A 25,183-nucleotide genomic window follows, 5' to 3' on the forward strand; every position below is an offset into this window, starting at 1 on the left:
TCAGAAGAACAACGATCATAACGAATGCTTCTACTACTATGTCCCAATACTCGATACTCTGAAAGCCCTTCTGTGTGATCCTCATATTTATGAGGCAGCTTTTCGTGAAAAACACTGTGTTCCGGGTTATTTGTATGACTTTACTGACGGCCTGAAGTTTAAATCAAGTTCATTTTTCACCAAAAAAACTGTGAACATTTTCATCTACCAGGATGCAGCTGAAGTTGTGCTGAATCCAATAGGGAACGCCACATCAAAATACAAAATGATTTGTGTGTATTTAGTAATTGGTAATCTTGATCCTCATCTTCGAGTTTTAACTGACAACGTGCATCTGATTCTGTTGTGCAAAAACAAAGATTTTGCGTATTTTGGTCCTGGAGTAATTTTCCGTCGTTTAATTGAAGATTTGAAAACGTTGGAAGACGAAGGCATCGTTATTCATGGGGGTGGTTTCGAGGAAACAGTCTACGGATCAGTTTTCACAACACTCAACGACAACTTGGGTGCTCACCAGTTGGCCGGAATGACTGAAAACTTTTCACGATGTTCCTATTTTTGCCGATCATGCTACATTGATCATGACTCGTTTTTGAAAGATCCTTTGCATATTTCGGACCGGAGGACACCCGAAGAAAACGTTGCCGACTTGGAAGTTATTGCTGCCAATCCGTCAAAAGTTCCTTACCGTGGTGTGAAATCGACCTGCATTTTCAATGAGTTAAGGTATTTTAACGTTTTTGATTTCGGTGCAGCGCCATGCATGGCTCACGATCTCTTTGAGGGATGGGTAAATGCTGATTTATTCCTGATTTTTAAAAAGATGATATCCAGTCGAGTCATTTCTCTTAACTATTTACAAGGCAGAGTTAAGAGTATCTTTAAAACCCTAAAGATCAGTACGCAAATCATCTTCAATTTCACTCGGAAATCAAAAACGATAAAAGGAAAAGCATGTGATATCTGGCACCTCATTCAAATCCTTCCGTTCATTCTCATGGATAAGCCTCTCGACATCAACAATCCTCTGTACACCATGCTCCTTTTGATTACTAAAATAACAAGCATTATCACATCACCAATCATATCAGAAACACAAGTTCGTATACTTGCTTATGATTTGAAAGAGTACATGGAGCTGCGAGAAGAGCATTTCGATGTACCGCTCCGTCCCAAGCATCATTTCACTCTCCATTATCCAAAATTTATCCTATGGATGGGTCCACCTATGATATACTGCACCCTATTCTGCGAGAGAAAACATTGCTTCTTCAAAAGATGCCTGCGAACAACAATTAACTTCAAAAATGTACTGAAATTTTGCTCAGAACAACATCAATATTTCCAAGGTCTTCTTAATCAACAAAATTTGCGATTCAAAAACGACATCATCCTGGAAAAATTTGTGGAAAATTTCTCCGATCTACCGTCTAACACACAAAGCTTGTTGGGCGGTTTTGGCATCGAAGCTGAACAGAACGTGTATATTGAAAAAGGATCTTACTTGGGATATACCTACTGCAGAGGAGATTTTCTATTTCTTGAACACGATCAACCTGGAGAACAGTTCTTACTGCTCGAGATCGAGCTTCTTGTATTCAACAAAAATAATGGGACGATTACAATATTCGGTGAACAGCGAATAGTACAAGATATTCACGAACGTGGTCTTAAAGAAGTGGTCATTGATAGCAGTACTGAGAAGAAATACATAACTCGATCAATACACGATTTCATCGATAGAGCACCGATCGCTAGATTTGAAGAAAACGGTCAAGTTTATCTGTTCACGAAACACGCAGTACCATCTTTTGAATAAGGCATCGTTAAAGTCGACCATGGACAAAATCGTCGCATTCAAAGTGTGTGACTCATCACGCAGATCACGCCATATCATCCCAGCCTTACCCACCGTAACCAGTCTGATTGAACAAGGTAACAGCTCTTCATATCACTGAGCTAATAGCGATTTAACAATATATTTTATTTTCTAGCTTCAAGCATCTATCAGCGACACTTCTCGACAATTGTCTTGGAGACTGATGGTTGTCAAATTTCGAATGATGTCATCCTCACTCTATTCACCGGAAACCTATTGATGTTACTTACGCCGGATGAAGTCTGGTCCCGAGAGAGCGTAGTGCCCGAGAACGACCGCGAAATTGATTCGAAAGGTACGTGTTGATTTACTCAAATTTACTATCGGTAACTCAAAGACAATTATGTAGCTCACATTTTTCATTAATTCAATCATTTAAGCTTTCTAAGAAGAACTTTCTAACAAATGTTATTATGATTTCAATAGCATCCGTTATTAAGCATCACCTTGAGCAGCACGTTCATTACGTCACAATGAATTGCTTGCTTACTATAGATTAAATGAAATATTATAGACTCTCGATTCATATTGAAAAACGCCAAACATCACTGGCCCATACTCTTTTGAAAAGATAAAGGTGTCGTTATTAGTTTTTAAATCATGCTTCTATAATTATACTTTCTAACACCAACCACCCCCAACACCAACCACCACCCACCCCACCCACTGAGTATCATTTATAATAAACCGCGTTTTCTACGATACGTTTATATTATAAACAGAAAAATTTATGTATAATAATTCTACTTGCTTCAATACACTAATTTTGAGCGATAAAATCAACAACACTATAAACAACAGCACTATGAAATGGGTCGAATCCATCCCGTTTAATGTAGCACCAATGTGGTACTCTATTGCATGTCAATATTGTCAATTTCCTTGTTTGGCTCTCATTCCGCAAACCTTGAACATTTCCTTGCCATATATTGTTTGTTCGTAGGTTCAGGTGTAATCCTTCGTCAAAACTGACCTCCCGGGACTCCTTCACCATCAGTTGATGTATGTTTTCACTAGACAAAAATGTTAGTTTTTGAGCCGCGTCAATAAACATTGATTTTTTTCTGTTACTACTTCAGAGACAAGACCGATATACGACAGGTCAGATAGCCTGAGGTGAAGTTTGAATGAATAACGGACAAAGATCAGACATCGTATAACAAATTTCTTTCGAATTTATTGTTAGCGACCCATTTTGTCCCGAAAGAAAATGGTTCAAGGTGGATCACATTTAAACAATTGTTTATCGAAATGCAAATTACATTTATTTATTGGTTGACTAATGTCTTTGAAGGGCATTTTTTTTCTTATACATTTGTATTTGTCAAAAATATGAAATCAGTTATTTCACACTTATTCTGGTCATTTATTTAGGTATTTAAGTATTTTACAGCACTCTCGTTGTATTTATCCAATTCGGCAAGTCTCGTTAGATGAATGTACGACTCATGTAGTAAAAATTATCATTTTGAAACTCGCTGCATAAATAACTATTTTTTAATTTCTTTTTATTTGTGAATTATAATTTATGCGCATTCGTCACACATGTCAAATATATTATACGGATTAAACGGATTAGATTTCAGCTCTATAATAAAGACAAATCAATCAACTCAATCAATCATGTTGATACCTGTTATTTGATAATCCTTTTATTTGTTTCTAAACATGTTTTTATCTTCCACCCGCAGGACGTATATTCAGTTCAAACCAATCCAATGTTTTTGAGCAAAGCGCAATGGCAATCGTTGACGATCAGTCCTTCCTTCATCAGCTTCAGATTTCCCCAAATGTATTGACAATCGTTACCAACTCTGAAACATCGTCATGCGCATCCGGTTCCGTCGAAGTGCAGTCAGCAGCAATAAACGTAGGCGAGACTGCAGAAGACCCTACTATCGAACAGGTGCCAGCTGAAATAAACGATGAGACTATGGATAACAATTTGCATGACGAAAACAAATCCCCAAACGTGTCTGTTAAACGATGTCGTGAAGAACTCCCTGGTTTTCACGTCGTTAAGAAAAATGTTTCCACTGGAATGAAATTTCGTTCATTTGAAATAAAATGGGACAAAGTTAGCGATAATACGCTATCGAAACTGGATGCACTGCAGGACTACAAACTAAAAAATCATTCAAGTTCAGCTCCCAAACCAATGCGGCTTACAAAACAAGAAAGATGTGGATTGATTAACTGCATCGTCGATCAACTCAGGGCCATCGATACCTGCATTCAAGCGGATATCATGGAAACAGTGGCCAAAGATATTTTGCGCAAGTACCCATGCTTGGAAATGGTGGATGATGATGGATACGGAGATGGTTTGAGTTACGTGGTATTGAAGCACAAGTTAATCAACCACAATTCATACCTTAACCGGTTCAAAGATCCGAACCATCAGACAACCAGAGTCACTTCACAGACCCGGAAATGCAGCAACGCTAGAGCGGGTACTTCCAAAGAATACTGGGCCAAATCATCACCTGAATGTGCCAAAGAACTTTTCGTAAAACTGCGAAGAGATGAGCCTAACTTGCTATCTGATGAGTGTCTACAATCAACTCATGCATTTGTTCGATATCGTTTGGATTCGCATCGAGATCTGAGAACGTTACTGTTGGAACTTCCGGTTCTGCGCAGAAGGAAATTGCTGTCCTACCATTTCAACCAAGCTACTGGAACTGACATCGACACACTACGCAAGTTTTTCAACATGAAACGAATCAAAATAATTGAGTATTCGGCAGCAGTAAGTAAACCAGGGAAACTGCTTGAATCTTGCTCGGATGCTGAAATTTTCCAGTTCCTGGCTTCTATGGTTGGCGAAAATTTGAACAACCTTGTTTTGAAGAAAGAGGTAAACTTTTATTTAATGACATCAAAACAGCATGTTAATTCGGTTTTCTTATGATTGTAGGTAGGAACACGGATGGAGGACATCGATCATGCATCAGGTGGACCAGTTTTGGTCGCGATAGGTGAGTTTTGACTACAGAATCACCCGACATTATACTGCCTATTATCGCAAGCCAAATCTATATGAATAGAAAACCCAGCAAATATGGGACTGGTATGCGACCATAGGCAGAATAGAATAAGCTAAATTAAAATACTTGACTTGAGACCTAATAATAAATTTGACTTATCATATTTTGTTCTTTTTTTTCTTTCAGACATGGGAAATGATAAAGCTATGTATTACGTTTACGCTGAACAAACACGTCTTTCGGAAGGAACTGAAGATATCGTTGGCGGAATCCAGGATCTAATGAGCGTTCATTACGTCCACAATTTTGTGTACCTGAAGGAGGCATCAAAGTTTCTCGAGCTAGTCCAACAATACTTCCTCAAAATAATCCCCAGCAAGGGCTCCAAATCGACCGCAAACCGGGTTGGTCCAATTCAACGTGTTGTTAAGAAAGCCATTGAAACGCTTTCATCATATGACGCGTCACAGCCTGGCCCTTCTAATTTGTGAAATGCTAGTTTGTTCAGCTAAGTACGTTGAGTTATGATAATAATATGAATAATTACTAGCGAACATCTGAAACATAATGTTTTTATGACATTTAATATAGTTAAGAGATAAAAGCTTGAAATCTGCAAGTGTTAGATGTTTTAGATAAGAGAATAAAAGAGTTTTTATTATACTCAAAATTTGTTTCAATGCATTTGCTGAAAGAAATTATCATATAGCTTTGATGGTTGATGTGGTGGCACTAGTTTTGCCAAGTTGAAATATCCCAAAACAAGGAGGAAAAAAAGGTAAACCGGCAAATTTTCCGGGTTTTAACGTTTTTTTTGGGATATTTCGACTCGGGAAAGCTAATGTCGCTTCCCATGCGGTCAATAAGAAATATTTTAACCAAAAATATATAATATTACTATATAGGACCAAAGTTACAAGTAAATGTAAATTTAGTATTGTGAAAATGAAATTTACATCTGTCAATTTGAGCTCAATGTAAAAATAAAATCTAATGTAATGTTACGCCATATGTCACGCTCCAATTATGTGCATGATATATCATGTAAACTTACCGTTTTTTTTCGAACTGTGTATCCTTCACCCACTCTAACACAGAGATAAAGCATTAAGTATTAAGTATAGGAAAAAAAAAGGACCCAAAGAGATAAGGGGGTTAGAAATTCCCAATTTTAACATGACGTGGCTAATGGATGCTCCCTCAGCGTGGGAGTTGTAGTCCTCTTCTACACTAAAGTAGTCATTTCCTTCATTGTAGAAGTCCACCTTGCCTATGATCTCTACCCCATTCAGATGCCCATCGAGTGCTGCTACCACCTTTCAATCACTTCACGTCCGTCCATCCAGCCAGAGACTTCCATCTTTATCCCTGTAGATTTCGGTTCGCGGCACCAAACCGTTGCGGGTTTCGTTAAGCTTCTGGTAGAACATCCGTGTTCCTTGGGAACGGTAAAGCAGTTCCTTTTCCACGCACTCCGTTTCTTCCAAGCAGCGTGTTTCTCCCTGCTTCAGTTTGCATCATTTCACGTTATGTCGGGTTCTTTGCTGCTGCATTACGGCCCACGTTGCGCTCTTCTCCACCAAAATCTTTCGGCACTCGGCAGTCGAGCCATTCGTTCCGACGACTTCGTTGTGTGTTGCTGATCACACTGTTGGCTGGGTTTTTGTTTTGACAGCCAAATTCAAGCTTATCCCGCTCGGAGAACTTATATTAATTGGAGAACCCTTGGTAATCGCTGGAAGTAATTCCAAAGAAATTCCCAGAGCAATTCCTGAAAGATTTCTGAAAGAATTTCCGAAGAAGTCATTGGAACAATTACCAAAGAGATCCCTGAGAGAAATCATGAAGAAATCGCTAAGCAAATTCCAGAAGAAAACCTGGAAGGAATCCCAGCGAAGAATCCCTGACGGAATTCCCAAAAGAATCTTGGAAGAAATTTCTGAAAAAAAAAATCCAGAGGAATTCCCAACGGTAGTTCAGTAGAATTTTTCGAAGAAACTTTTGAAGGAGCTACTTAAAAGTTTTCCTAGAGGAATTCCTGACGAAAATCCGGGAGGAATTCACGAAGGAATTTCCGAAGAAATCTCCGAAGGAATTGTTGAAGCATTTCATGAAATCTTCAGAGTGGTCCCTAAAGGAATTCCCAACAGAATGATTGACGGAATTATTTGTGTGGAATGTTGGAATTCCAAAGAGATTCCAGCAGAAATCACTGGAAGATTTCTCAAGAAAATCCTGAAAGACGTCCTGTAGATGTTCTTGCAATAAGTCCCTGGAGGAATCCCCAAGAGGAATTCACGAAATTTCCGTAAGATTCTCTGGTGCAATTTCCGAAAACATTCCTAAAGAATTTTCCGAAGGAATCCCTACAAAAATTCTCGTTGCGAATCCTTAGGGGATTCTCGAAAGAATATCTGAAGTAGCTCACGATGAGGTCGCTAAAGGAATTTTTGCTGGAATGACTGGAGAAATTTGCGGCGTTAAACTGAACAAAAATCCAAAGGGATTCCTGGGGCAATTTCCGAGGGAGTTCCAAAAGGTTTTTTCACACAATCATTTATTTAAGGCTCATGCGCCAACAGGCATAACGGAGCCGAATTCAGTTAAAACTTTTTACAATTTCATGTTTTTGACTTATCTATATATATAAAAATGCAGTGACATACGTGGGACCGCACGTAACTTGCGAACGGAAGGTCCAATTTTGGTCCAGATTTGTTCTGTTAGTTTTCATCCAAGGAAGGTTTATAGGCCAAAAAAACTTTGAAAATATGAAAGTTTTTGAAAATCGATCTTCCATACATTTTGACTGGGGACTTGGTCTTGGCTAGAAACTTAAAACGTCAAAAACGCAGTAGGCAAGACAAAGTTTGCCGGGTTCAGCTAGTAAACTATATTAGCTTTGGGGAAGCGTAAAACTCGCGGTTTGGTCGAGGTTAGGGGGAACAAAAGTATTTAAGGAAAGGATAGGGTGATCGGGGCTTTTCGTTGACACGCAACAGTGTGGTGTATTGCTGCTGGTCAAACGGACAAACAACCTGTAACGATACACTTGGTATTTTTCGGCTTTCAGTCACAGAAAATCGTTGATTTTGATTATTTTAGATCATGAAGATCCCAACCACAGGATCAAAACGTTGGCAATGATCTAAAATAATCAACGCTTTTATGTAACTGAAAGCCGAAAAATACCAAGTTTTACGTAAACCCAGTCATACCCCGCAGAACATTTGTAACGATACAAACAGACGATTTTCGAAGAGACACGAGGTGGACAAGTGGAGCAACAAGACTGGGATATCAAACGAAGACTTCAGCTTGCTTCAAGAAGTCGTACACAAGCTTCATACCCAGTCAACCAGTGATCGTATAAGATGTTAAAGTGGAGGCGATATGCGTACATTTTGCATGCGCCTAAACGGAGGCATGCACGCATATGGCCTCCACTTTATCATCTTATGCAACATCATATACGATTACTGGTTGTCTGGGTATACTCAAGATCACGTTTATCCAACACATCTCTAATGCCTTCCTTTCCTGGTTTACCTCGGGCCCTGAGGGATGCACATAAATCGGATCTGTCAATACCGTAGTCGGGGAATTCCCGCACAACATGGTTGATATCTTGATAGCCTGCACCACGGCTACAGTGATGGCTATCTGTGAGCCCTATTCGATAGAAATGCGAGCCCAGAGAGTAGTGATTGGACATAAGTCGACACATTATCATGATAAAATCTCGACCCATATCCAACCACTTGAACCACGCCGTCTTCGATACCTGTGGGAGAATTGAATGTAACCACCTGCCCAACTCTCCTGCATCCCATTTTTGTTGCCAACTGACCAAGGCGTACTGACAAGCAATCGAAAAAAAACAATGAAGGCGATATTGTACACTGGTGACCGGGAATCGAACCAGTCACCCTCCGCATAATCTTGTTGAAGGCCGGCGCGTTTACTGCTATGACAAAGACATGCACTATACTACAAATCTGAAAGCAATATGGAACCAAAAGAAGTAAAAAATGAGATAAAATCAGGTGGTTCTCAGCGAAGGCTACACGAAATGCCAATACACTAAATCCTTTCTTATGCAGCTTATTTTTATGCACCTTTATTGTAGGGTAGTGGAGGTATTTTGGCCCACCTATGGAGTTTTATGATATTTATCGCATAATCTCTACTAAATCATGGTACATTTTTATTGGAACACGAAAAATATTCAACTATGTGATTACCTTCATTTTTGATGTCAGTTAAATATATGCTGTTCAGTATCAAAAATAGAGAAAATGAAACGCACTTCCAATGAAACGCACGGAAAAGCACCAAAAACAAAGAAGGTGACAAATGTGTGGTCCGCTTCGAAGAGGTATTAAAGCTTAGCTTAGCTTAGCTTAGACTGACTGCACATATCTATGGTTGCTACTCCGTGATTGACTCGAACCAATGACAGTTGCACAATGAATCAACTGAATAATTGACTGGGAGTGGTCAACATTCTCACTGTGCACGCTTCAGAGGCTCTCTTTAACAGTACAATAACGGCGCCGGCCACGTCCTTGTAGTCAGGTTGGAAGAATGAAGGAATGTTAATAGCAACCTTTGTTATGTGAAAGTTGGCGTTTACCGCACGTCTCCACCAAAAGCTGCAGGAAGGAGTGATTGTTAGTACGGCAGGTATCGTTGGGTCAGGATTCACTTCGATAAGTAATATGACCTTTTGGAGTTGCAGTATGCCGTGCAAACTGCAGTGATGTTGTTCGCTTCACGCGAAAAGCAAACAACCAATCACCCTCGTCAGGTGATTGCTCAATATTGACTACAAATGAAGCAACAAAGTGCTATTGTTCGCATCACGCGGAAAGCAAACAATCGACCACCCACGTCAGGTGATCGTTTAATATTTACTATTAAAGACGCGGCAACACATACAAACTTAAGCGCTATTGCTCACTCCGCGCGGCAAGTAAACAATCAGCCACCTGCGTCAGGTGGACACTCAAGATTTACAACAAAAGACGTGTCAAAACATGCAATCTGATGCGCTATTGCTCGCTTCACGCGGAAAGCAAACAATTGACCACCCACGTAAGGTGATCGCTCAATATTTATTCATAAAAATACTTGCAACAAATATACATGGACAGATACATAGAAAAATAGTATGTCGTTAAGAGATTGCACAAAAGAAATGAAATGCAATAAAAAGAAGAGATAGTTTGTAAAATGCCATCTCGAACAGTGACAAAATGGAACAAAAATCCAAGTCGACACTCATGGTGACGAACTATACAAAGTCAATGAAAAAATATTTGAAAAGAGGATATTATAAATATATGGTATAAAATTGTATTAATATAATAATTGATGTAGAATCCATAGAAAGAGAATAACAAGGAACAAACTCACCGGATGATCGCCTGCCATCAATCGAACCAAAAATGCAAAACGAAAAAAAAAAATCGGAGCACCGAAGGCAACGTGCGCGCGAATCCGGCCTCCAGTTGCCGAGCCGTCGCTACACACACTGACTGAAGCCGGGTCTTCTTGCTCTGCCATCAACCGTATCAAAAAGCGCAAAAAGCAAATGGAAAAAAACTAAATCGGAGCACCGAAGGCAAGGCGCGCGCAAATCTGGCCTCCAGCTGCTGAGCCGTCACTACACACACTCAGTCCGCTTCGAAGAGGTATTAAATTATACAAATAAATATTTATTTCATGTGAATGTAGTTACGGCCTTGTAAAAACTCAAAATAAACTGTTCTTAAGCTCGGTGGAGCAATAATATTTACTAAAATGGTGGTTTGAGGTATGGCCAAAATATGTTCAACATAATCAGATGTGGACATATTTTGGACCACCTGTCAGATCCTTTTCTCCAGTTCCTTCTTAAGGGAGAAAACATTCATGCCAATGTAATGTACCTGAAAACAGATAAATAGAATAAGTTGAGACCTCCCGTGATCTGGGTTGTTATACGTTTATTTTACAATGTGATTGTTATGGGTTCGATTTGTTCTAACAACTTTTCGCCAAGTTTAAAATTTCAGGTATTCAGTCATCAAGTTTAGAACAGTTATCCTTCTCGCAAATTAGTTGATGACTGAGACAATGTGTCATCTAATGCATGTTTGACAAATTACGTACCATGGAAATACATTTATTTTTGTCGGCCTTCCCACTCATGTGTAATGTGTGGAATACCCTTATATTCAACAAAATCACTAGAATTTCACACTTCCTTTGAAGCGTTACGTTATTTATGCATCGTGACTAACGTCACAAACTATTGCTAGCTGTTGGTTAATGAATTCACGTTTTGCGTAGCATTTTTTATGAAACATCATACTATGTGTGTGTAAAAACTGGCGATTGCAACAAAATTTCTCATTTTTTTAACGTTACGTTATTTTTAAGCATTCCCTGCCTCAATAAGCGAAAAAAGTTGTGATACTCTCGTAGTTTTAAATATATGTAAAGTTTTGCTGTGGTGCCTTCATTTAATCATGCTATTAAAATTTAATGAGGTGGGCCAAAATATGTTCACTTGGTGGTCCAAAATAGAAGCCCGAGATTCTTCAGGAGCTTTGATATTTCTTGCATTTATTACACCAATTTAGAGTTCTGGTTGGCCTTTTTTGACAGAACACATTCTTTTCTCACTGAATTGTTCATCCACTTCCTAAAAGGGTCTAAAATACCTCCTTTACCCTATGCACCATTTGAAAACCATGCTTAATACAAACGGAAATCTATTCATAACCAATATTGTGCATGAGAAATTATAATAATGACGGTAACTATGGCAACGTTGGCCAGCAAAGTAAGGTCGCAGAAGCGTTTCTGGAGGTCCCAAGGGGTTTCAGCGAGGTATCAGGAAGTCACAAGGGGCTCCGGGGAGTCTCATAGGCGCGTAAGGTGGTCTCAGGGGCGTTTTAGGAAGCTTCAGGGGATTCCATGGTGCCTTAGGGGCGCTTTAAGGGTTCCAAATGGTCTCATAAGCAGGGATGGAAATGAGACATTTTTCTGTTTAACGTCTATCGTTCCAGTACTTTTCTCATCCCTACTAAAGAGCGTTTCAGAGGCGTTCCCAGGGGCGTTCCAGAGGGTTTCAAAGGCGTTTTGGGGAGCCTTAGGGGCGTTTCAGGGGTCTAAAGGAGCTTCAGGGGGTAACTAGAGATCTCATGAGGTTTCAGTGGATTCCTGGAAATCTCAGAAGTGTTGCAGGGGATCTCAGGGGCTTTCGAGGAGATCCAGAAGATCTTGGGGCGCTTCATGGAATATCAAGGGCTTTCAGGGGCAGATCTGGTAGAGTTACAGAAGTGTTCCGAGAGGTACCTGAATATCTCAGGAGCGTTTCAGGGAGTCTCAATGGAGCACCTGTAGGTCTCAGGGATCTATCATGGGTTTGCACGGGGACTCAGGGGGGAGGGGTTCCAAAGGGGTATTGGAACGCTTCAAGAGTTCTGTGGAGTCCAGTAGTCTCAGGGAAGTTTCAAAAGGTTTAATGAATGTTCAGGAGATTACCTGGTGGTCTAGAGGCTACCGCTTCTGATTAGTATGCAGAAGGTCCTGGATTCAATCCCTGGGCCGTCCCTTTCCTCCTACTTTCTATTCTTCTACATACTTTTTCCCTTCTCTCAATATTTACATCCCATGTATATTCACAAGTTCATAGCCATCGCTTGAGCTCAAGCTCAAAGTACCTGACAGTCTCAGGATAGTTTCAGGGGGTCTCAAGGGGTACCTAGAGGTCTGATGGGGGTTTCCGGATGTGTCTGGGAGATACAAAAACCCTCATTAGATTTCAGAGGACTTTCAGGGGGCCTCCGGGTCACTTGAGGAAGTCTCAAAGTTTATTCTAGTTTGTCTCAGGGGCTTTTCAGAGAATTCCAAGAGGTTTCAAGGAACTTCAGGTTGTCTCAGGAGGTTTTCTGGGGGTCCCAGGAGACTTCAGTGGTTTACATGGGGGATCCCAGAGGGTTCCAACCCAAGTAACATTTCTAGTTTTGTTCGGCTCTATAAGAGATCTTCATGACCAATTTTATAAAACTTGCAATAAAACTGATTTATACATCAAAACCTCTTGATAACCTCTTTAAGAGCATCTTCCGGCTAAGTGGGCCACTCTCGGAGAGGTTTTGCAAACCGTATTAAGAGTAGCAATAAAACTGTTTTGAAACCTAGTGGAAACATTTTCCATTCATGAAAAGAGGTTATGATGATTGTTGTTGTTTTTATTTTCAACAAAAACTATCACAGCTCAAGATGCAGAGAAGCTTCTTCGATGGCACGTAAAGCTCAGGAGGACACATCATTCGTAAGTAGAAAACGATCATTTCAAAGTAATATTTTGGTAGTTATTGAGTTGGTAAGCGAACAGTTTTATTGTGGTAATAATGAATGCCAAAAGGTTTACATATCGTAGAGTTTTGTTTACTCTTAAAATCTGGCTTTATGGGTATCTCCAAGTTTACTATAAAACATTTCATCAATGGTTTTCATAAAAGTAGTCATATAACTGTGAGTTTCAATTATTGCTGTAATAAAACCCTAATAAAAATCAAACAAAACGAATAAGTAATGGAATTGCTACTTGGGAGGGGGTCTCAAGGGGGGCGCTTCATGGGAGCTCAAGGGCATATCATGTGTCTCAGGGGATTTTTAGGGGGTCGCAGAGGGCTTCAAGGGGTCCTAGGAGGTTTCAGAGGTTTCAAGGGACGTTTCAGGGGGTCTTGGGGGTTTCTCGGGGTTTTTAATGGCGCTTCATGGGATTCCAGGCGTGTTTCCAGGGGATTCAGGGGGTACCTGGAGGTCTCAAGAATGTTTCAGGCTTCTCATTGGAAACGAGTCATTTCCAAGTTATTCTGCCTTCGAGTTCAAATAACATGAGTGTAGCTCCTGTACAACCAAAACCCTGCGCTGTTGACTCTCCTTTGTAACTTGTGTGCTGCTTGGGTAATTTTCTCTAAGTTTAATCAAGTATTGAAGAACAATTTTCGAATAATCCCGAACCACCGTGCAACACTGGAACGGAACGGGTGCAACCCCCATAGCCACCAGCCAGCAATGTCCATTTCAACATGTTGCACCACAACACCGCATTCAGCACATACACCGGTCGGATGCTGAGCTGCTCTTGCTCTAACCTCTCCCTTCTTTACTCGAATTCTATCCTGCCTGGATGCTAAGCTGCCACCATAAATTACACCTACCTCGACGCTTCCCGTCTCCGGATGTCTCATTACATATGCTTCCGGGAGCTTGCCGGGGATTTCCTGCTGCGGAATCAACAGCAACGAGTGATGGAATAATGCATTTAGCAGCAGACTCATAATCACCACTGGCTTGTAGCGCCCGAACTTGTCCACCAGGAAACCTGTTTTTTGTTTGGGGAGAGAAAATGAAAAAGATAATGTTAAATGGCCTGTCGGGCATGTTTGTGAATGCTTTGAGATAGATTAAATGAGATGCATTGTCTTGGATGGCAAGGATTTGCTTATTCTTCATTCAACGAATTTGAAAAAATAAATGGAATACATGTAGGGAAAATCGCCAATCGTTGCACACCTTAAAAACTCGCCAATTGTTGGATGGAGTGTGCAACAATTGGCGGTTTTCTATCCTATGTATACATATTCTTTACTTAACATGAGCAACATGAAAATTTAAAATAGTTAAATAATTATAAAAGGCTTTGGCCTCATATCCCTTTCGGGACGGAGCGCAAAAATGAAATCTCCATACAAATGGCTCTACTTTGGCTCTCCAGAACTTTAAGAATTCCCAACAAAACAACAATTATCATTTCTCATTTAAAAGATCTACTCTTTATCTTTAGATTCTTAGGTTTGACTACCTGGATAATTCGGAAATAAAAAAATATGCGACAGACATTTTTTTAAATGTTTTACGGTTTTTGTCCACTTTTTGTTTATCTTGTTATAGTAAACCTCACAGCAACGTAAGTTACTGAAACAGTTTACATCACATAAAACAAAGTCTAAACAGATGAAAATAATATACAAAACTGTTGCCGCTCAACAGCACAATTGTGTTGGTTCGTCACGAAAGGGATATGCAAAACCAAGAAAAACTCAGTAATTCCTACAGCGCTTTAAAAAAAAGCATGAAATACAGGCCCCATTATTAGAGGTAGAGCGAAACGGCAAATGAAGTGCAAATTTTACCATTAAAATAGAATGTTTGAATGGTGTTGGGGCAGTTTCCTCCGGAACAAAACACTTATTGACAGCAGATCCTTTTAGATCATTGAAGCTGTGATATATTATTTCTAACTATTAACTACAACTAATTACTATTACTATTACACTTACACTTACATCCTAGTTTTTCATATAATTCCCGAAGGAGCAGCTTCCCAACACATCGTTCGCGTTGAGCACTTTCTCCACTGAATCTATTATTCAACTCAAATAGTAGAGAACCTATTATACAGGGGATACTCAACGGAACCAACATGTCCGGACCTTTAAGCAGCTCGGAGTTCAAGGAGATCCCGTTTACCGACGCAGCAGCGTCCCAAACCAAGCGGACATTACCCGGTTTCCTTGGGTTAACCACGACGTTCAGCGGCAGATACCCCGCAGTTCCCGATTGTGTCTCTGCCAGCTCCACATCAGTTGTTTTGTGAGCGCATCTCTTCGACTGGTATTCCTCTATCTGCCGACACACGTTCTCCTTCGGCGCTGGACTTCGCTCCAACTTCCGAATGAGTGCCTTCATCCTTCGGACGGCCATAGGGTAACTGTCGGGAAATCGTCGTGCCACAGAAGACCCGTTTCAAAACGATCGCCCACTCGCTTCGTCGTCGACTCGAAAATCTGTCGAGCCCGCCTCTCTTCCGCTGGCTGTGGTACGGCGAACGATGTATTAGGTGCTTCCTCCAACATGTACTGCTCCCGCATCATGTCATGGAGCTCTGCACCATAGGTCTCCGCTTTTCGGAACCGTAAATCGTCCAGCCCATCTTCGACCGAACGACGATCGGCTCATTCGGCTTTCCAATACGTGACTCCAATGGCGCAAAAAGATCCAGATTATCCAGTCCGTTGAGGGTCGTAGGCACACCTGACGGAAAGTCCTCTGCCGGCATTCCCGCGAAATGTGAATATTGCTTTACCACCTCTGCGTACCGAACTTTCTGTCTGGGCAGCTGCAACTCCGATGCCGATCGCGTATTGAACAGCGGATTCTTCTCCTTCGAGCCCTTCGCCGACATGGCAATCTCTACGGACCGAGATTCGTTCTCAAACCGGTTGATGTTGCCGGTCCACGTGACTATCAACGGCTCGAGTGTTGCTTCTGCCTTCAGCCGTTTTGCCACCGCATCATCCACCAGCGTCGCTGACGAACCTTCGTCCAGAAACGCGACGGTATCGTACTGTCGCTTGTCAACGTAGAGCGCGCGTCACCGACATCATTCGGAAGATCACTTCGCTTTCTGCAGCTGCACTGATTCTTCCACTCGTGTAGCAGAGGATGATGACCCCCCTGGCAATTCCGCATCATACAGCGGATCTTCGATGAACACCGACCTGCACTGTGTTTGTTCAGGCAGATTCCACAAAGTTTCTGCCTCTCGACTTCGCGTAGTCGCTCCACTACGTTCATTCGCCTGAACTCATCGCATTTACGGAAGAGATGATCCGTTCGCATACATATCCGACATGACCGGCTGGCCATCTCGCTACGAGAACCCTCGCTCTGCTTCCGCTTGGATTCGTGCACATGCACAAACTCCTTTTTCCTCGGATTCTCTCTCCCTGGCCACGCTCGCTCATTCACTGACAGCGTTGAGAACTCCGTCACCTCGGAGACGTCGGAAACGTTGTCGGTTATGAATCGAGTGAACACCCTTAGCGGACTGTCCACTCTGCCGCGCTTATACCGGACCCAATCCAGCTTGTAGCTCGGAGGCAATTTGTCGACCAGCTCCTGCACTAGCATCGGGTTTTGAGGTGGTCGCTGAGCTGTGCCGCCTCGAGATGACCGCACAATTCCTTTACGGTCATGCCGAAACTTATGAAGGTTTCCAGCCGATCGGCTTTCGGCGCTGGAGCGTTCGTCAGCAGCGTCTTCAACAGCATCTCCGGCTTTCCGAACAGGTTCCTTGGATCGGCAATCACGTCCGAAACTGAGTCTGGTAGAACTAGCCTGCTTCTAACAGCCTCCATAGCGTCTCCTTGCAAGCAGTCTTGTAACCGCTTCAGATTCTTCAGGTTAGAGTATCCGCACGCCGCCATCGTGTATTCGAAACTGCTAATGAACAGCGGTCAGACTTCTGCTTCTCCCCGAAACTTTGGAAGGTGTTGCGACACCGCTTTTCGAGCAGCTAGTTGCTCCCTGGAGATCCGACCAACGCTAGGCCCTGGCCCTTCAGCACCTCTGCTTCTCCGCAAACTGCTATGCCAGCTGCTTTCCGCTCGCACGTCTAGCTGCTCTCCGTAGATTCAGCCAACTCTTGGCCCCGGCCCGTCAGCAACTCTGCTCCTTCGCAGACTGCCTCGCCGGCTGCTCTCCGCACGAACGTCTTTGAACGACTCGTCGCTGCTGCTGTCACCATCACTGTCGCTGTCCTCACTTGAGCCAGCTTTGAATTCCGTGATCACTGGCACTTTCGACATTGGCTTTGGCTTGCCAACTTGCTTCGAGCATCCGGCTCCAAATGATTCGTCTCCTTTCGGGTACGCTCCCCGAAAATCCGCGTTCGACGGCTTGTCGACTACCGCTTCCTTCAGCCACTCCTTCACTCTCTTCTTTGGATGGTCCTCCGAAGCTTCGCCAACAGCGCTTTCTTGGACTTTCAACGCGTTGACTCGGTTGACGCTGCTCGCAAACTGCCTCCGGATCGCTTCCCGCTTCTGCACGAACTTTTGCTCTGCAGCCAGTTGCGTCCAACAACTTCTGTTCGTGCTCCAACTGCTGCTCCTCCATTTCGCGTTGAATCTGGAGTTCCAGCTCACGCATCTCCTGTTCTTGCCTCTGCTGCTCTTCCTTACACGCCTTCTGCCGAGCGAGTAGCTTCTTCCACGCCGCCATCTACTTTGCAAAGGCCTTCTCCTTGACGAGTTGCTCCTCTTTCAACTGCTTCTCAATCGGATCCACATCCGAGCCAGCTCCCAGTTCAGAACCTCCATCGCTTCTTTGGCCGGACTTCTTGCTCCGCTTCATCCGGAACTTTCAGCTGCTGCGCACTACTTGGGAGACACTGTGGGCACCGCCAATCACTGTTGACAACCCCTTGATCAACACCAGCGCAAGATAAATGTGCCCAGTGTTGACACTTCCCACATTGGACCCAGTTTACGTCCTCAGACATCGAGAAAAACAAACTAAAATTTTTGATTTTCTCCTTTTCTGGCTTCCTTCTACCTTCCTTTACAGACAACGCAACCACAGATTTTCTCCTATATAAATTCGGTTGTGGACCACTGTGCAGGAAGTCTCGTCCTCGTCGTGCGTATTCTGATTTCTCAAGTCTGCTTGTTGCCCAACCTGTCTCGTTCCGTCGGGCCTCAAGCTCCTCAAACACTCAATGTGCATCCACGGCTCGAAAATATAGTTTCGCTTGTGATCGTCTGACCAAACCTGACAATTTTCCACCTAGTCACTTGCGGAACTATTTCTTTTACAACAAAATCCAACTTCTTTTCTCACCACAAACTAAACTCTCAACCTATTCTACTTTTATTTCCACCGATTCTCCACAATTGCAAATGGTATCTTCAAACTAATTCAATTTCTTCCTTTCTTTGTTTTTATTTACCTCCTACCTTTGACAGCTATCTGTCTCTCTCTCTCCTTTTCATGTCATATCTACTGTCACTCTGACACCTGTCAAACGACACTTTTTGTTTTGATTGCTTTATTTATGGCAAAAATGCGCTTGAAACATCGATACTGCTTCGCTGATACATATAATATCGTGCAAAGTGATAAAGGAAGAGAAACAATCATCAAAAACAACAATTTCGCTTGAAATGTGTAATTTCCGAAATAAGCACTAGCAAGTTAGGGTATACTGTCCAGAAAGTGGGTACCAAAACGCGCCGTACCAAAAACGATGATGGGTGGAGCGGCGATGTACCGAGTTTGACAGCTATGTCACCCCACTGACTTACACACGCTGCCTCAACGTCCAAATCATGCCGTGTAGTAACCGGCGCTCGTTCAGTGCTGCCAGAACAAAAGGCAAAACTTGCTATTTGTTTGTTTGAAATAAGAGTTAAAATAACAAAAATAATAACTAAATTTTCTATGACATAACAACTAAAGAATAACTGAGAAAGAGACGAACTAGCCCCAGGCTGAAAGTCTCTATAAAAACCCAGATTAATCCAGCTAGCGGTGATAGTGCCTTTCTCGTAGAATACGTTCTCTAGCTCCTGCATCATAGATGCTTGAACTTGTAATAGTTATAGCAATTAGATTCTTTAAGGGTAAACCAAAAATATACAATAAAATGGGGTATCTTTCATAGTTTTTCAGCAAATTTTCTTAATATTTTCGTGCAGCATATAGGATAAAAAAAAAATTGGACATGCACGGCGATGTATGCCTTTTTCCGGAGAGCTAATGAAAGTAGATACTTCTCAATATCGATTGTTGGATCAAACAGACCCTATTATGATGACTTACGTTGAAAATACGCTTAACAATTAAGAATTTACTTCACAATTACCGAAATTGTAAATTATTGCACTAAAACCCCTCAAATGCACAGGAATGCAAGACGACATACACTTCGCAGTCACATACAATATTCGCCTCAAAATCGTTGAATTAATAATTGTAAGAAATTTAAAAGCCTTACTGCAATGGAAAATGTTCAATGAAGAAGCATTAGGCAGCCAATCTCTTAACATTCATCTAGAACGCTTGAAATAGATGGTGTCTAAAATACATTACAAGTTTTCTACTGTAAATATTAGTACGGGACACGCTTGTATGGAAAAAATAAATCCTCGCTCCAGTCGACTTTTTAGATCCCATTTAGGTCCCATATGAACTGTACAAAATTTCAGCGCAATCGGTGAAACTATAATTTAGCGCAAGCGGTTCAAAATTTTCATAGGATTTACTATGGGAAAAGTTACAGTTTCAAACAGAAATCCTAGAGGTCACCCTTTGTCTCCTTAATTCAAATCGATAAATGCTTCTTGTAGAAAAATCATTTATGAAACTTTCTTTCGAAGACCACAAAACGATTGGATGCTTGTGGAAAAAGTTATTGATTTATTACCGATTAGTGATCCAACGAACGGCTTCTTGTTTTGTTTTATCAGCAGCACTGCTGCTGCCGTTGTTGCATGGGGTGGCGGGAGGCATCACCACCCCTAGAAACCCCATGCAATCACCACCTAGAAACCCCATGCATCACCACCCCTAGGTCCTTTTTATACAGGAATAAAAAACATTCAATATTGAGGAAATTGGAAAATTTGATGAAAAATGAAACTAATAATAAATTACGGGAGCGAAAATTTTCACTCTCATCAACAAGCGCGGCACACTACGAAAGTGATCCTTCTTAACCCTCGAACAGTCTCGTCTTCAGCCACCCTCAGCTGTGTACCTTACCTACCACAAAATGTGCTTTTTTTCATGGTGCGTGTACTCAGTACACGACGCGACCGTAACCGGGTTGATACGATTTATTAAAAGAAGGTTTTCAATTTCTTAAAAGTTTTCCTACTTAAACGGTTTTAATACTAGGGTAATTTTCCAATTGTTGCGCGGCTAAAAATTCGCCAATTGTTGCACACCTCTAAAGAATAACATGGAGTGTGCAACAATAGGCTAGTTTTTAGCCGTGCAACTATTGGAAAATTACCCTAAAAAAGCACATAATTTGTATGGCTTTGGACAGCATATTCGAAATCAGGGATATCGATTTAGTATACCTAGCGAATAAACTAACGAAATTCATCAAAACACCTCATGAACTTTTGCTATAACTAAATATTATGGAAGCCATAAGAATATCTCATGAAAATTCACTGTGTTGATTATGACAAACTTCATAATCATTATGAAAAGTGTAAAAAACTTAAAATGAAGCATACTGGAAATGATCCATGAACAATTTCATGAGGTCGATCAAGCCAATCAATGTTACCCCGCTATTTATAAAATCTGTTGGCAACTGGGTTCAAAACAGCAAGCTTGAGATCAACTGGCTCGCATGCTACTACTCGGCTATAGAACGAGTTGATATGAGAGGGGACAAAACGCAGACAACAAGCGTTTGTTGAACGATGATCACCTTTTTTGCCATGGTAAATTTGAAATCATTTTTATGCTGGTCATTACTGCAAGCCGTCTTTCAGTTAGTTTTCACAACCAAATTGTTTTAAGTGTAAAGGGTTAGTTGTAAATTGGGTGAATTATAAAATTGACAGTATTTATCTGTTGAATTGAAGCGAAACTCTGTCTGCTCAAATTTAGTGGCGATGTATGTATTTAAATTGATTCTTCCGAAAGTTCCACTTTACGAGCCGTTATTATGAATGAAATTTTAGCAGGAGATAGCGTCCAAACCCGTGAAAATCGATATCAACATCTACATTGTTGTCACTTCGTAAAATGGCTCATAGTAATTTCAACCGCAAGCCGTTATTCAGTGTAGGAAAGCAAAAACTATTTCTGAATTCTGAGTAAGATCAACACAGTGACTGAATAGAAATTTTTCTCGGTAGGTGATAATTAGAACCTGACAAATGTACATTTATTCGTTTAGTGGTAGGTAAGTTAATCGCCAAGATGTATGCAACACACGAACCATTAAATATATTAATAATGTTGGAGACGTTCATAGATTACGTCACATTAAAATTTTCCATTCTAAATCACTTTTCTCCCTCTACGTCAACATTTTAACATTTTCATCTTCAAAATGTGTGCATGGATTATTACACTTTGTGAGTACCTCTTAAAGCGTGTCGTAATTCACGATTGCTCCCTTGCCTGAGCGAAGCACACGCTTAAAAATTTTTACTACATCTACTGTTGGGCTACAGTAGAAAATAGTTTTCGCTACAACTTTTTCAATCTAAAACAATGCGAGTTAAATTCACAGCTCAGGTGAATTTTTTTAGGGTCCCCGACAAGCGTTCGTGCAGGGTGTCTACTCAATTATGAAAATGAAATTCCCTGATATTTCCAGGATTTTTCCAGGTTTTGGAAAATAATTCCAGGTTTAAGAAACTTACAGAATTTTTAGAAATTCATAAGGACGTCTTGATAAAACACATTTTTTTGGGATATTTCTAGTGCAAACTGTAATGACGTTAATGGACAACATTCCACCAACATTTAGGGCGGAAGTTAGATATGAAATTCTGATTGAATTCTTCAAATAATCTTGGCGGTATGTTTATGAGATCTTTTGCATAAACACATTTTGTCTGAGCATCTCTTTAAAAATTCTGAAGTATTTTTAAAATATTCTGACTATATTCATGAAATATTGCTAGGAAAACAACAAAAAATTACACCACATTCTAATAAAATATATGCTTGTCCATTCAGCAGCAAATCTTCCGAGGAGTTCCTAAGCCAAATTTTCTTGAATATTGTTGGAAACTCTGTTTTAAAAACTGCAACTAACGTTATTAAAATCCTCCAAGAAACCTATCACGTATAGCTTCTCATATTTCTCTCGCTCGAGTTCTTGAAAAACATGTGGGAAGCTCAGAAATAACTATGAGAATGAGTGGGTTGAATATTCTTTCAGACATTTTTGTTTCAAATCGTTCATGGATTGTTCCAAAAACTTCTCATATATTTCCATATAAAATACTTAAAAATTCTTCCACAAGTTATCCCATGATTTTCTTAGGAATTTTCGGAAATTGGCTTCTTTAGCGGTTTCGAGATAATTCCATATTCGGAATCTGCATGCCAAACTGAGCCGAAATCCAATTTTTCATGAATTTTGTTGCCCGGGAACCTATTTAAAAATCAATTTGAAGTTTGTATGAGAGCGATTTGTCGGATCACCCCTGGTCGCATTTTGTACTGGGCGGAGCTGTCAAGCAGTTGCTCAGCTGTCAAAAGGTGATTTCAAAAAATTTCTTTGAATTGATTTTAGGCACCAAAATAAAGTTATAAAAAACTGAAATAAATCATAGTGGCTCAGAAAAATATGCTCTTTCGTATGAAATCGAAAAAAACAATACATTTTTCTAAATTTAAAAACCAAATTATGCTGAAATAGGTATATCTTTAAGTTTTGTTAGGTATTTTTCTAACAATATCTACAGGCAGATGCGAGTTTGTTCAGTAAACCTCAATAAATTGTTCAATACATTTTCTTCGGGAATCTATCTAATAATCTAATAATGTGCAAGATTTGTTCAGGAATTTCTTCAAAAAACTTTCAAGGAATTCTGCATGAGCTATCTCATGATATTAGGAAATAAATCACAAGGAGTTCCGAACCGTAAATTTATTATAATGTCTGAATATTATTTTGTTAGTGACGGTATTTTTCCGTATGTGGCTGACTACCGTATCTTCGATTATGTTTTTGGTTTAGTTTTTAGTTTACAAAGATTAAAGCATTTTCAAGTTTATTTTTTATTTTGCAAAATTATATGATTTTCTTTAATCTTTCTAAATTTTTCAAAACACGACGAAAAAGCTCTTCGAAACAACCAAAACAAGTGGGAAGTATTTCTGAATTTGAGAAAAAGAAATAGTATTACTTCTTATTGTCCCCCTGACCGGAGACTTTCCACTTTGAACAAATAAGACAGAATATTGTACAATATTAAAAACTCACTGCACATGAATTATTCATGCAACAAATATCTGATGAATAATACTTAACAAGCGAGTAATTAGCAGCGGCGCAGCCGAAATTTTTTATCGCTTTGGGGGTTTTCCAACTGAAAATTTGTTTTGAAGTGCTAAACATAAAAATCCCTGATTGCCCCCAGAATTCCCTGAGAATTCCAGGATTTTTCCAGGCCGAATGAAATTCCCTGATAATTCCAGGTTTTCCAGGTTTTTCCAGGTAGTAGACACCCTGTCAAGGCTAGAACAAATTTCATTCGGAAAGTTGTGTAAGGATTTGAATCTTTACTTGAGTAAGGTTGCAAACCAATACACGATGACAACACTAACGCCACCAAACACCATATTGCCACAGTCAGTGATGAATTGAAACATTTCAAGTGGTGAATTAAATTAGTATGGAAAATTAACCGATTGCAGCGCCACGCTATTGCCACTTGTGTTGCCGATTTCGAATGACCGTTAAATTCTTTACACAGTTTCGGAACTGGACTTGGATGTCTGTTCTCTGTGTCTAGACTTGGAAAATGGGAACGTGGGAATTAAAAATATTTATTTATTTATTTATTTGTTTTTCAAACATCCCTGAAATGACTTGAAATATCCAAACCAAATTCAATAGCGTTCAACTACAACCTATTCCCTATCAAATAAAACATGTTACGGCTCAATCGATTGACATTTACTAGGAAAAACATACACGCTCGCGTCAGAATACCCATTTTTTCATTGCTATCTCTGTCGCTCTTCAAGAGGCTCCATTTAAAAATACCCATTTATGAGTTGGGCCGCCCAACTTGAAAATGGGTATTTTTAAATGGGGCCTCTTGAAGAGCGACAGAGATAGCAATGAAAAAATGGGTATTCTGACGCGAGCGTGTAGAGGCTTGCATCAAAAACATAACCTCATCAAATTCTCATACGAATTGTAAACATTGCCTTCAATTTTTTTTGAGGGCAAGGACGGCTTTATGGACCGACGCCGAAGGAAAGAAAGAGAAGGAGACAGTGATGACGTCAGTGTGCAAGCGCTCATAAGCTCATTTCTTTGCTTAGCATTATTAGCACACCAATACACACACATACGGACGGACATTTGCTCAGTTCGTCGAGCTGTGTCGATTTATGAGACGTGATAATCTGAGCTTTCTATCAAAAAATGATTTTTGGAATGAAATGATAGCCTTTCGGTACAACTTTGTTGTACGAGAAAGGCAGAAATGCCAAAAATCGCAGAAATAAGTAGGGTTTTCATACCTTACTAGGTTGTTTCACAGATAACAGACATCCAAGTCCAGTTCCGAAACTGTGTAAGGAATTTAACGACAATTTGAAATCAGCAACACAAGTGGCAATAGCGTGGCGCTGCAATCGATTAATTTCCCATACTAATTTTATTCACCACTTGAAATGTTTCAATTCACCACTGACTGTGGCAATTTGGTGTTTGGTGGCGGTAATGTTGTCATCCAGGGTGTCTACT

At 40.6% G+C, this 25,183-nt stretch overlaps 2 protein-coding genes across 3 annotated transcripts in view; one reads left to right on the top strand and one right to left on the bottom strand.

Moving 5' to 3' along the window:
* The window catches only part of LOC115257421 (uncharacterized), a 143,572-nt gene that overhangs the window by 38,810 nt on the left and 79,579 nt on the right, over positions 1–25,183 (bottom strand). For both annotated transcript variants that reach the window (XM_062851343.1, XM_062851344.1), the window contains exon 3: positions 14,094–14,257. In XM_062851343.1, coding sequence (XP_062707327.1) covers positions 14,094–14,257 — 164 coding nt within the window. The remainder of the gene's footprint in view (positions 1–14,093; positions 14,258–25,183) is intronic.
* On the top strand, positions 3,009–5,610 carry LOC134287969 (uncharacterized). The gene is made up of 2 exons (XM_062851345.1): positions 3,009–4,860; positions 5,056–5,610. Exon 1 carries the CDS (start codon positions 3,618–3,620, stop codon positions 4,791–4,793), a length of 1,176 nt encoding a protein of 391 aa, XP_062707329.1. The 5' UTR covers positions 3,009–3,617; the 3' UTR covers positions 4,794–4,860; positions 5,056–5,610.

Source organism: Aedes albopictus, chromosome 2, assembly GCF_035046485.1.
Source record: "Aedes albopictus strain Foshan chromosome 2, AalbF5, whole genome shotgun sequence".
Taxonomy (NCBI): domain Eukaryota; kingdom Metazoa; phylum Arthropoda; class Insecta; order Diptera; family Culicidae; genus Aedes; species Aedes albopictus.